This window comes from Cetorhinus maximus, chromosome 29 (genome assembly GCF_964194155.1).
Source record: "Cetorhinus maximus chromosome 29, sCetMax3.hap1.1, whole genome shotgun sequence".
NCBI lineage: Eukaryota > Metazoa > Chordata > Chondrichthyes > Lamniformes > Cetorhinidae > Cetorhinus > Cetorhinus maximus.
This window is the reverse complement of record NC_135907.1, coordinates 345,603-358,777: the sequence shown is the minus strand read 5'-3', so window position 1 is coordinate 358,777 and position 13,175 is coordinate 345,603. Positions and strand designations below refer to the sequence as shown.

The following is a 13,175-nucleotide window of genomic DNA, read 5'->3' as shown; positions in this document are numbered from 1 at the left end:
ACAGACAGGAAAGTGGAGTTGAGACCACAACCAGGTCAGCCATGATCGTATTGAATGATGGAGCAGGTTCGAAGGGTTGAATGGCCTACTCCTGCTCCTAAGCCGTGTTCCTATACTTTCCTGTTGAAAGATGCAGTGACAAGAGACACACACACACAGTGGGATTGGAATATGGATAGGTGACTGAGGTGGAGAAGGGTGATCAACCAGCATTGCTGCAACCCCAAGTAAAATGGGAGAAGCCAAATGGAGAAGAGACGAGAGGTGGGGACTGTAATGGTGCCCCCCATAATTAGACCAGGGTTACAGATCTCAGTGACACAAGGGGGCCAATATAAATTTCTCCCAGCACCTCTGAGCTCCGAGGAGGGGAAGCTGCAGTCTCTGAGGGTTAGGTCCAGGCTCCCATCTGTTTGAGCGAGGCCCAATGAGGGTTTCCTAATCCTGTCTCTTCATTGATCATCTCCAGCCTGGCCTAGCCCTACAGGTACCTGACGGATGTGTTTCTCCTCCCAGGCTGCGGCCCCTGGATGTCGAGTTTATGAAGCGGCTGGGAAAAATAATGAACATTATTCCTGTCATTGCAAAGGCTGACACAATGACACTGGAGGAGAGGCATGAATTTAAACTGAGGGTGAGTTGGTCCCTACCCCACTTGCCTCTGTCTGTCTATAAACCCAGTTATGTGGCGGAGTCCCTCAGCTCTTTCAAAGAGATTTAGACATTTACCTCAGCTGGGAGTGGGGAAATGCATAAAACTCAACGCAAGCTCAAGGAACAGAATCTCACCTTCCAAATCGGCACTTTACACTGATCTGGACTCAATGTTGTGTTGAAAAATTTCAGATCACAGCCTCCACCCTCAGTTTTTCCAGATGTTGGTCATGATTCTGCTGTTGCTATTTACACCTCCTCCCGAACCATCTGCAGTTTCTTTACTTGTCCCATTACCACCCACACTTTGGTTCTTGCACCATTATCCCTTTCGCTATTTAACCTCTCCCTGCCATCAAACCTATTACAGACTTTCCCTTTTGTTCTTTCCTCCCCTCTCCTCCCCACCCCCTCCACCTCTGTCCTTGCTTAGAATCTGTCACGTCTCTAACGTCTTCCAGTGCTAATGGAAAGTATTTGACCTGAAACGTTAACTCTCGCCACAGGTGCTGCCTGACCTGCTGAGTATTTCCAGCATTTTCTGTCTTTATATCATTATACATTCTGCCAGCATCCCTCCCAGACCCAGAGGTGAATAAGCTCAGAATGTTTGTCTCTTATTTTTAGTGCGCTGGTTAACACCTTCTGTGGTAAGCGCTATTTTAATCAATTTCCAAATAAATCTGCTAAGGATTGTGTTAAAATGCTGCAGACAGGAATTTTACCAAATCTGTTAACAAAGGTGGTAAAAATAACACCTGGAGAGAAATAAACTCATTTACAAAATGTTCGCGAATATTCAGCATATCCAGTGTGGGAATTAATCTAATAATATGAGAAAATGTCCCGTACTTCATTTCCTGCCCTCTCAGGGGGGTAGAGTTTATTGCTGTTTAATTGGACCTTGTGCAAAGGGACTCCGCAGTCTCATTCCTTACTGAGTGTCTGTCTCTGATTCAGTCAGGTTCAGGGACACTGGCTGTGGTTGGTTTTTTTAACCCTCTCGGTGTTTTGACCTGTCAGGTGCGGAAGGAGCTGGAGGCAAATGGGATTGAGTTCTACCCACAGAGAGAATTTGATGAAGATATGGAAGACAAAATGGAAAATGACAAGATCAGGGTGAGTAGGAATCCGTCTCAACGTGAGACATGTAGAGGTATGTGTTGGGAAAGTGTTGGTTACAGAAAGTGTCCCTTGAAGAAGTCTTCGTAATCTTCAGTGGGTTAACAGCAAGTCCTTACTAACTGCTTGTAACCATATACATATATACAGTAAAGGATACAGGCAAGAGGAGGAGATGGCTTAGTGGTATTGTTGCTGGACTAGCGACCCAGAAACTGATGGTAATGCTCTGGGGACCTGGGTTCAAATCTGATCACAGCAGATGGTGGAATTTGAATTCAATAAAAAAAATTTTTAAATCTGGAATTAAATTTCTAACGATGACCATGAAACCATTGTTGATTGTTGTAAAAACCCATCTGGTTCAATAATGCCCCTTTAGGGAAGGAAATCTGTTGTCCTTACCCGGTCTGGCCTACATGTGACTCCAGACCCACTGCAATGGTCTCTGAACATGGGAAATAAATGAATCCATGAATAACAAAAAGGAGCTATCTCCATTTCTCGGGCCAGAATGTGTAAGATGACATTGGGTGAATGATATTTCAGTGGGTGGGTGTGTGATGATCTCCAATGTGTGCCAGCCATTAATTAATGGGCCCCTTCAGGCAGTAAGTGATGCTGATTTTTCGGGGCCCATGCGACCTTCAGGTCATCGCACTTTTATAAACCTCATCCATGGGCGGGATAAGAGGTGAGTGGTCACGAGTGTTATTTGTCAGACATTTAATGCTTAAAGTTACTGTTACTTGCCTGTGTGAGCAGGAATACTTCAAATCTCTTCACAGCTGCTTGGACTGGAGAAACGGGCTTCAGGTCCGGACTCTGGAGTAAACATCATTTCTGGGGCCTTTCTGGTTTCAGGAAGCCCTCCCTTAGCCTGGGAATGGGAGTTGTGCTCTCGGCTGGAGGCACCTACTCTGAGGAGGAAGAGGGCCAGGAGGGGGAGGAGGCCAGGATTCCACATTTAGCCTCCAGGGGAGCCACCTGTGGGAGGACAGGTGCAGACACAACAGGACGTCCAAGGCAGAAGGGACCTCAGAAGATGCCACTAACCTGCTGCCAGGGTTTAAAGACGGCGATGCAGCTACTCAATATGCCTGAGGTGCAATGCCAAAGGAGGCTCCATGTCTCAAGGGAGACAGTGACCTCCACCTGTCAGATGATCGGCCCTGAGATCAGCTCTGACTGTGTGGGTGGAGACCCCATGCCAGTGGCACTGAAGGTCACTGTGGCCCTCAACCTCTATGCTTCGGGCTCTTTCCAGGGGTCGGTGGGTGATCTTTGTGGAGTCCCCCAGTCAGCTGTCCACAGTTGTGTCAAGCAGGTGATAGACGCTCTGTTCAGGCATGCATTGACCTTCATCCACTTCTGTTGGGATGGCCAGCAGATGGGTTAGTGCCCCTCCACCTGGAAGCCCCCCTCCCAGCCTGTCAACACCCTGACTATGACATGTTTTGCAGTTCCAGCACTGCGCCCAGGTGCAGCTCCTTGAGGTAGCCCCCAACACAGTACTCTGGGTGTCAGCCTACCACATGCAGTGGGTGCAGAACCCATCTCAGCACAACCCTCTCAGGGTGAGCTAGGCATGGGCAATATCTGCTGGCCCACCCAGTGAGGGACAGATGCTGTGAATGATTCAATGCAGTCACTGCACTCAGGGTTGTGGGGGGTAGGGGGAGCGGGGGTGGGGGAGCTGGGGAAAGCCTACCTGTTGTGTTAAGTGACCTCTGCCAACATGGTGCTCACCCTTCCTGAGCACAAGAGGCCATTGAAACACTTGCGGCACTGGATCCATGTGCCTCGCACCACATGGTGGGAGCTGACTATGTCTGCTACCTCCTCCCAGGCACGTTTGGTCAGGTGGACCTCCCACCGACCTGCCACCTCCTCCAGGAGGGCAGCTAGGCACTGGTCAGAAAGGCGAGCGGCACAGTGCGCCACGCCATCACCATTGGACCCGGCGGTTATTGCAATCCCGCCGCTGCCTGCCCACTCCCGCTATCCCCAGGATCTGCTTTTCACACTGGGTAGGTCACACTGGGCAGGTCACACTGGACAGGTCACACTGGACAGGTCACGCTGGGCAGGTCACACTGGGCAGGTCACACTGGACAGGTCACACTGGACAGGTCACGCTGGGCAGGCCACACTGGGCAGGCCACACTGGGCAGGTCACACTGGACAGGTCACACTGGACAGGTCACACTGAGCAGGCCACACTGGGCAGGTCACACTGGGCAGGTCACACTGGGCAGGTCACACTGGACAGGTCACACTGGACAGGTCACACTGGACAGGTCACGCTGGGCAGGCCACACTGGACAGGTCACGCTGGGCAGGCCACACTGGACAGGTCACACTGGACAGGTCACACTGGACAGGTCACACTGGACAGGTCACGCTGGGCAGGCCACACTGGACAGGTCACACTGGACAGGTCACACTGGACAGGTCACACTGGACAGGTCACGCTGGGCAGGCCACACTGGACAGGTCACACTGGACAGGTCACACTGGGCAGCTCACACTGGGCAGGTCACACTGGACAGGCCACACTGGGCAGGTCACACTGGGCAGGTCACACTGGGCAGGTCACACTGGACAGGCCACACTGGACAGGTCACACTGGACAGCTCACACTGGGCAGGTCACACTGGGCAGGTCACACTGGACAGGTCACACTAGACAGGCCACACTGGGCAGGCCACACTAGACAGGCCACACTGGGCAGGCCACACTGGGCAGGTCACACTGGGCAGGTCACACTGGACAGGTCACACTGAGCAGCTCACACTGAGCAGGCCACACTGGGCAGGTCACACTAGACAGGCCACACTGGGCAGGCCACACTGGGCAGGTCACACTAGACAGGCCACACTGAGCAGGCCACACTGGGCAGGTCACACTAGACAGGCCACACTGAGCAGGCCACACTGGGCAGGTCACACTGGGCAGGCCACTGGGCAGGTCACACTGAGCAGGCCACACTGAGCAGGCCACACTGGGCAGGTCACACTGGACAGGTCACACTGGACAGGTCACGCTGGGCAGGCCACACTGGGCAGGCCACACTGGGCAGGTCACACTGGGCAGGTCACACTGGGCAGGTCACACTGGACAGGTCACGCTGGGCAGGCCACACTGGACAGGTCACACTGGACAGGTCACACTGGACAGCTCACACTGGGCAGGTCACACTGGGCAGGTCACACTGGACAGGTCACACTGAGCAGGCCACACTAGACAGGCCACACTGAGCAGGCCACACTGAGCAGGCCACACTGGGCAGGTCACACTGGGCAGGCCACTGGGCAGGTCACACTGAGCAGGCCACACTGGGCAGGTCACACTGGGCAGGCCACTGGGCAGGTCACACTGGGCAGGCCACACTGGGCAGGTCACACTAGACAGGCCACACTGGACAGGTCACACTGGGCAGGTCACACTGGGCAGGCCACTGGGCAGGTCACACTGGGCAGGCCACACTGGACAGGCCACACTGGACAGGCCCCCATGTAACATGGCGACATGGAGCTGATCGCGGGCAGCAATCGGCTCCGCGCCTGCCCACACCCACTCCCGAACGGCCCACCCCACAGGGAGAAAATTCTCCCCTAGGCCTTCACACGTCTCTGCTCCACACTGACCCTGGGTCTGGATCATGTGCCTTCTTACATAACCGTGCGTGTTACTGTACCCAGTCCCACATTAACCCTGTATGTGTCAGACCATTGTACGGTGTGTACAGCTGTGTCTACAGGTATATACACGGCTGCAGGGGTACAGGCAGTGTCTGTACAGGAGTGTTATTGAAACAATTACAGCAAACGTATTAAGGTCACCTTCATGACTCTGGAGATCTCGTACACTGCAGCCTGCAGAATGACTTGATAAACACTATAATTATATAATCATTATGCTGTCAGCTGGCCTGATAAACCTTAAATCATTCAACTCACTGCAGCAAGGGTTAGTGTGATGAATCATGTGCTATTAAGTCAATAAACACACAGCAGGTTAGGGTAGCAACCCTCGAACAGAATCCCAGTACATTAACCCATCATCAGACTGTACCCACTGGCCATGCCTCACAGGAGACACGCTAATGGAATTGATGTTCAGGACCAGGCTCTGCTCAGTAACCCAGAGCTATGACTCTCCCTTTTATAATGGTCAGGATTCATCTTCACAATTACACTCTCCTAAACAGCCTCCTTGTTTAGAAATAGAGGGCGGGATTTTACTGTCCCGGCTGGCTGCTTTCACGGTGGTGGGGGCCGTGGGGAGGGGTTGCTGGTAAAAAGCAGCAGGTGTCCTGCCCCCAACCTGTCTCCTGTTTAATGGGGTTTGGGGGGTTGGGGAGGTGCCTTTGGCCTATTGAGGTCCTTAATTGGGCAATTAATGTCCACTCAGGTGCCTGATCCTACCCGGCTACTATTTTACCCGTGGCAGAGAGAGGCCTACGCCAAGCGAGTAGCCTGGCAGCTTTAGCTGCATGAGCTGATGTCGGGAAAGGGGGTGGGGTACATCTTTTGGGAGACCCCTGTGCCCATTCGAGCCCCCCTCCCCCTCCACCCAAGGTCATATTCTCCTTTAACCCAGCCCCCCGCCCCGAAACCCCCAATCCCAGCCTCTCAAACATGGCCCCCCCCCACACCCCAGGCATCCCTTCAGTCCGGCCTCCATTAGCCCCTCTGCTCCGGGCACTGGCTGCAGTCCCAGCAGTGGCCACCGCTAGAACCTGGCACTGCTGGGACTGCAGAGCTGCTGGCCGTCTGATTGGTCAGCAGCTCTCTAAGGCGGGACTTCCTCTCTAGATAGGGGCGGAGTTCTGCCACGCCGAATGTAAGATGGCTGCTGGGCACCCTGTATCAGTGGGGCAGGAAACCCCGCCATCCAAAAAATCCTGCCCATAGCAACAGAAGGAGACCTTTTAACCCCTCGAGTCTGCCCCGCCATGGCAGACATGGCTGACCTGTGGCCTAACTCCATGTCCGTGCCTTACCCCCATATCCCTTAATATCTTGGATAACAAAAATGTACCAATCTCAGTTCTACATTAATTAACATTAAGATTAACAATTGATCTAGCGTCAATTGCCCTTCCACTCTGTGCAATAAACCCAGTTCTACAGAAGAGTCTATATCCAGAACATCCCCTGATACATATTTCCAATATTTTTGCACTTTATTCTGGATTTTGCCAGGGAGTCACGTTTATTATTGACCTGTGTTGCCTTTTCCCCAATCCCACAGGAAAGCATGCCCTTTGCCATCGTTGGCAGCGACACTGAATATCAGATAAATGGGAAAAGAGTGTTGGGAAGGAAAACGCCTTGGGGGATCATTGAGGGTGAGTTCTGTGCCTTGTTCCAGTTGTATTTTATGATGCTGATTCAGTTCTGGGTCGGACAGAGAGATTTGTTTGATCAGCCTCTCTCTTCTCAGCGCTATCTGCTAACCTTGCTCTCCGTTAATAGCTGCCTTGTCCCCCTCTCTTGGCTTAATTCTACAATGGCCATCGCTTCTCTAAACTTTCCTCTCTCCTTCCTTCCTAAACTCCAAATCCTCCACATTTCCCCCCCTCTGTCCTCACTATTGGAGTCATCCATTCAGCTCCTACCTTAACTTAACCATCACAGCACCTCCTGACTGTGAATACCCTCAGCTCCCACAATCCTCCCTTTCTCTGGCAGTCTGCAAGGGGCTAAAACCCAAGTTTAACACACCCTCCCTCCCACTCTACACCTTTACGGGTGCTCTGGACTTACACCATCATCATCAGATTACCCAACAGTGAATAAATGACCTGTTAGTGTTACACACAAGGCATGTGTCACTGGATGTTGAATGATCTCATTTTATAAAATAATTCTGTACAATTTTTTGTACAATTCACTCTTCCTGGGGAAGTTGAAGCCCAATCACTTTCCAGCCCACATCCAACCTGTACTCAGGATAGAACCAGATCCTTGGGTTTAGGTTCACTAATAAAGTGAACCCTCTGGTACTTTGCAGAATGGCCTCTCCTCCTGTCTGAAGCCTAAACAGTGAGCGCACAACCGAGAGCTGTCTGCCTGTCTGTCCTGGCCTTGCCCAACATCTGCACTTCTCAGCAGGAGCCACTAGATGGTGATCAGGAGCTGCTGCCCTGATTGGTTGCTCTGGTTGAGGCCAGCACAGATCAGGATGGCACCTAGTCTTATAAATGGAAGACTTGCATTTACATAGCGTCCCTCATGGTTTCATCCCCGTTACACTGTCAGATTCACAGCAGCCAATCTCGGCAAGATTCCACAAAGGGCAGTGTGATAGCGACCAGTTAACCTGTTTCAATTGGTTTCCCTTTTACATCAACCTGAGAGAGCAGCCAGAGAGCGTGACTAGGGCCACATTTCCCTGGAAATATGCTGCCGAGGGGACTGACACCTGATTGAGGACACGTCTGAGATATTCAATGGGTTCTGTCCATTGGTACAGGAGTGTCAGCCAGTGCTCTGTAACAGGGTCACTGGAGACTGCTCAGAAGAAGAGGGGGCCCAATGATAGCCTTTTAAACCATAAGGTACCTCCTCGGGCCCACATTACACATCTTGCCCATTGCAGAGGCTGCAAATCCCCTCTGACTGGGCTAATATTACTCAGGGTGTGTCTACTTCTGGGAACAGCTTTCAACTCATCCACTATCCACTCATACAGTCCACATTCCAGTGATCAATGGACATAGCTGTGAATGTTCAAGACAGAAATCGATAGTTTTCTGGATACTAATGACATCATAGGAAATGGGGAGAGTGCGGAAAAGTGGCTTTGAGGTAAATGATCAGCCATGATCTAAGCGAATGGCAGGGCAGGCTCGATGGGCCGAATGGCCTACTCCTGCCCCTATGTTCCTACAAACTCAAGATAGTGCCAAGGGCATAACAGAAAGTAAGTTGGAAGAAATAGGTTACCGATGGACAGAGGGTTTCAGCTCAAAGTCTCTATTGAAACCAAACTGTTCGCAGCATTTAAAAGGTGATTCGGTGAAGACTAAGCATCTTACAGCACGTGCTGGAGGAGAAGGGAAGTGGAATTAGAATTGATAGCTTCAAGAAATAGAATCATAGAATCCTTATAGCACAGAAGGAGGCCATTTGGCCCATTGTCTCTCTCTGCAAGAGCAACTCACCTAACCCCACTCCTCTGCCTTTTCCCTGTAGCCCTGTTACATTTTCTTTTAGATAATGGCCCAATTCTTTTTTGAAAGCCTTGATTGAACCTGCCTCCCCCACACTCGCACAGTGCATCCCACTGTGTGAAAAGGCTTTTTCCCATATCGTCACTGGCCCTGCTGCCAATCACCTTAAATTGGTGCCCTCAGGTTCTTGAAACTTTTACCAATGGGAACAGTTTCTTCCTATCTCCTCTATCCAGATCCCTCATGATTTTGAACACTTTTATCAAATGTCCCCTCAACCTTCTCTTCCCCAAGGTGAACAGTCCCAATTTCTCCAATCTACCCAGGGTACCCTAACCCTAACCCTAATGCGATGTTCCTCATCCCTGGAACCATTCCCGTAAATCTATTCTGCACCCACTCCAATACCTTCACATCCTTCCTAAATTCTTCAGTGGTAGAACTAACTCTGGCACAGGCACAGTGGCCTGACAGCCTCTATTTGTAATGAAGTGTTTCCCTGATTAACAATTGTGACTCTATCCCTGCAAGTTAGTCGCCAAGTCATTTGCCGTATAGTCTGTTCAATTCAATGGCGCTTACTTCAGACTTTCATTGATTGAGATAGTTGGCTTGATTGACTGTTCTACAGATCAGTCACTGAATCATCCTGGAAATAAACTTAGGGCGGAATTTTCCCTCCCCAACACTGACGGGCGTGACCGGAAAATTTGGGGAACCCTTACAATTTTCCCATCCCGCCCACAATGATGCCCGTCGGGATCAGAAAATCCCAGCCTTAGGAGACTTCCCACATCTAGAGACACTTGAGGCATATGGAACATATGAACTAGGAGCAGGAGTAGGCCACTCGGCCCCTCGAGCCTGCTTCAATAAGATCGTGATTGTAACTTCAACTCCACATTCCTGCCTCCCCCCAATCACCTTTCACCCCCTTGTTTAACAAGAATCTATCCAGCTCTGCCTTAAAAATATTCAAAGGCTCTGCTTCCACTACCTTTTGAGGAAGAGAATTCTCACGACTCTCTGAGAGGCAAAGCACACATGTGTCAATTTTCAGCAGTTTGTTTGCCCTGGGACAGGCTGTTAGCCTAAAGGTTATAGCTTGAGGGTCACATGCTCATCATCAAGTATGGCTGACCAGGAACCTCTCCCACTCTTACCACCTGCCATGTGTTGGGAGGGGGTTTACAGGTCAATAACCTGTTTGGCTGCATTATGAACACACCTTCCTCAGCCATCAAGCCCTGGGATGGGGCTTGAACCCAGAGCTTCCAGCTTAAGAGGCAGGGACACTACCCACTGCACCACAAGAGCTCCCAACGGGAAAGAACACAGAGCTTGAACTGATAGCAGTATTTTCTAAAATTAAATGAACATCTAGAAACAGCCACTTGACCCGACACACCCTTCTGTCTGTTAAAAATAGAAGTAGGCAGTGGAGGAATTGCTCAGTAGGTCAGGCAGCATTGGTAGAAAGACAGAATTACCCAGTGCTTCAGCCCTTAAAACCTCCGTGTGTTGTGGAAAATTTCAAACATCACTCCTTGGGCAGATGTAGAGAATATCGAAGTTTATTTAATCATATGCAGGGGAGAAATACTTAGCAAACTCAGTCCTTCCCAAAGAATCAATGGTTACAGTCACCATGCCTCTGCTTCCCCCTCGTCTGGCTAACCCAATTAACCACTGCAACATTCAATCAGTTATGATTAGCCTATTAATAACTGTAAGACCATCAAGCAATTGGCCCCACGCCAAGTGAGATGAAAAAACTTGGAATATTTAGCGGCTTCCACAGCCTCGTGATGTCTCAAAGAATGTTACAGGAAATGAAGTACCTCTAGAAGTGTAGTCAGTGTGATGATTTAGGAAACACAGCATCTTAGGCAGTGCAGCACTCCTTCAGTATTGCACTGGAATGTTGGCGGATTTTGTGCTCAACTCTCTGGACTGAAGAAGTCTTACTGTAATTGCATCGAGCCTTGGTGAGACAACGGCTAGAGGATTGTGTACTGTTTGGTCTACTTGCCAATGATAGGATGTTCCTCTTGGAGGGAATGCAACAAAGGTTCACTAGTCTGACTCCTGGGGTTAGGGGATTGGTCTCTGAGGAGAGTTTGCGCGGACTGGGTTTATAGTCCCTGGAACATTCTTCCAAAGGTCCAAAATCCTGAGTGAAGAAATTTCTCCTCATCTCAGTCTTGAATGGTCAACCCCTTATCCTGAGACTGTGACACCATGTTGTAGAGTTCCAGCTAGGGGAAACATCCTATCAGCATCTACCCAATCAAGCCCCTGACGTCCCCCTCCAAGTCACTCACCATCCTGACTTGGAAATATATCGGCCGTTCCTTCACTGTCGCTGGGTCAAAACCCTGGAACTCCCTCCCTAACAGCACTGTGGGTGTACCTACACCACAGGGACTGCAGCGGCTCAAGAAGGCAGCTCACCCCCACCTTCCCAAGGGCAATTAGGGATGGGCAATAAATGCTGGGCCCAGCCACATCACATGAAATAATTTTAAAAGAAGGAACTTTGCTTCTGAATGTGCCAGGACATTCTAACCTGATGTTTCTTTCTGTTTCTTTTTAGTTGAGAATGTCACTCACTGTGAGTTTCCTCTTCTCCGGGACCTCATTGTTAGGTAACGAACGTTCATATACGTGTAAGATTTACTCGCTGTTTTTTATTATAGTTCATGTATCTCTCTTTTTATCTCCCTCCATGTCTTTCTATTTCTGCTCTTTGTCTTATCTGCTTGTCCTTTTCTCCATCTCTATGTTTATTTGTTCATCCCATCGCCTCTCTTTCTGCCTTTTCCTCATTCACATTTTTGAACTTATTTATATCGTGCTCTCTCTGTGTCTTTCTCCTCAATTTGAAACTCTCCTTTTCCCCCCTCACCCTGTACAATTCTCCGATTATTCCTTGCTTTCCTTCCCCCTCTGTCCGCTTCCTAATTGCCATCCTTTCCTTTTATCGTCACCTTTTCACTTTCCCTCCCCCGCTTTATCTTACCTCCCACTTTCTCGTTTTTTTTGTCCTCCTCTTTGCTTCTCTCTTTCTGTCTGTCGCTCACTTTATCTTCCCACTCTGCTCCATTTCCCGGTCATTTTATTCTCCGTCTGTCGCTTTGCCTCTCTTCCCATCTCTCATTCAATTGCCTATCTCTCTCTTCCTGTCTGCTTCTCCCTGTTTAACTTCCCTTCTCTAAATGTCCTTGTTTTTTCTCCTAATCTTCCGCTTCCCTCTCGGCATACTGAGCGTCTCTGTTTCCTTTTCTCCCTGTTGTCCTGTTCCTTTCTCCTGCCGTCGCTGTGCGCTGTTCTCACTGGGCAGGACCCACCTCCAAGACCTGAAGGAGGTGACGCACAACATTTTTTACGAGACATATCGGGCTAAAAGGCTGAACGAAAACGGGAACCTGGCCAACGACACAGGGGAGGTGCACGAGAGTAACCTCTGAACCCGCCGAGAGCAACGAAAATCTTCAGTCGCTGGAACCTGGTGTAAAATCTCATTTTTGTAAGAGTGAAGCCAAACAAACACAAACCTGTCACTTAAAAAGAGTGAAGCCCTTTAAATTTTGACCGCTTGCTCGGGTCAGGCGTGTGATCCTGTCAATTATTTAACGCTTACCTTTCAGCATCTGAAGGTGTTTCTGTGAACCTCCCGATTCACGTACATTTGTTGCCCCTTTTTCTACTTTTCCCCAACTTGCTGGTGCCCTCTGAGTGTGTCTCTGGTGCTGGAGTGATCATGTCAGTGGACCAGTAATCCCGAGGCCCAGGCTAATGCCCTGGGGGACATGGGTTGAAATCCCACCACAGTAGCTGGTGGAGTTTAAATTCAGCTAATAAATCTGGAATATGAAGCTAGTCTCAGTGGCCATGAAACTACTATTGATTATCAGGAAACCCCATCGGGTTCACTAATGTCCTTTAGGGAAGGAAATCTGCCGTCCTTACCTGGTCTGGCCAACATGTAACTCCAGACCCACAGCAATGTGGTTGACTCTTAACTGCCCCCTGAAATGGCTGAGCAAACCACTCAGTTCAAGGGCAATTAGGGATGGGCAACGAATGCTGGGCCTTCCCAGCGACACCCACATCCCCAGAGGTAGGTAACTTGGAATTGTTTTCGTTCCCTCAGTTTTCTCCCCTCCTATTGTTCAATCAAGAGGCTTATCAGGACTCTCTTTAATTGCGAGTA

The 13,175-nt window shown here is 49.9% G+C and overlaps 1 protein-coding gene across 2 annotated transcripts in view; it reads left to right on the top strand.

Annotated features, from left to right (window-relative positions):
- The window catches only part of LOC144669536 (neuronal-specific septin-3-like), a 69,468-nt gene extending 56,905 nt beyond the window's left edge, over positions 1–12,563 (top strand). For both annotated transcript variants that reach the window (XM_078532009.1, XM_078532008.1), the window contains exons 6-10: positions 517–634; positions 1,678–1,773; positions 7,036–7,132; positions 11,556–11,607; positions 12,303–12,563. In XM_078532009.1, the coding sequence (XP_078388135.1) occupies positions 517–634; positions 1,678–1,773; positions 7,036–7,132; positions 11,556–11,607; positions 12,303–12,429 (490 nt within the window). In that variant the 3' untranslated portion in view covers positions 12,430–12,563. The remainder of the gene's footprint in view (positions 1–516; positions 635–1,677; positions 1,774–7,035; positions 7,133–11,555; positions 11,608–12,302) is intronic.
- Positions 12,564–13,175: the final 612 nt, after the last annotated feature.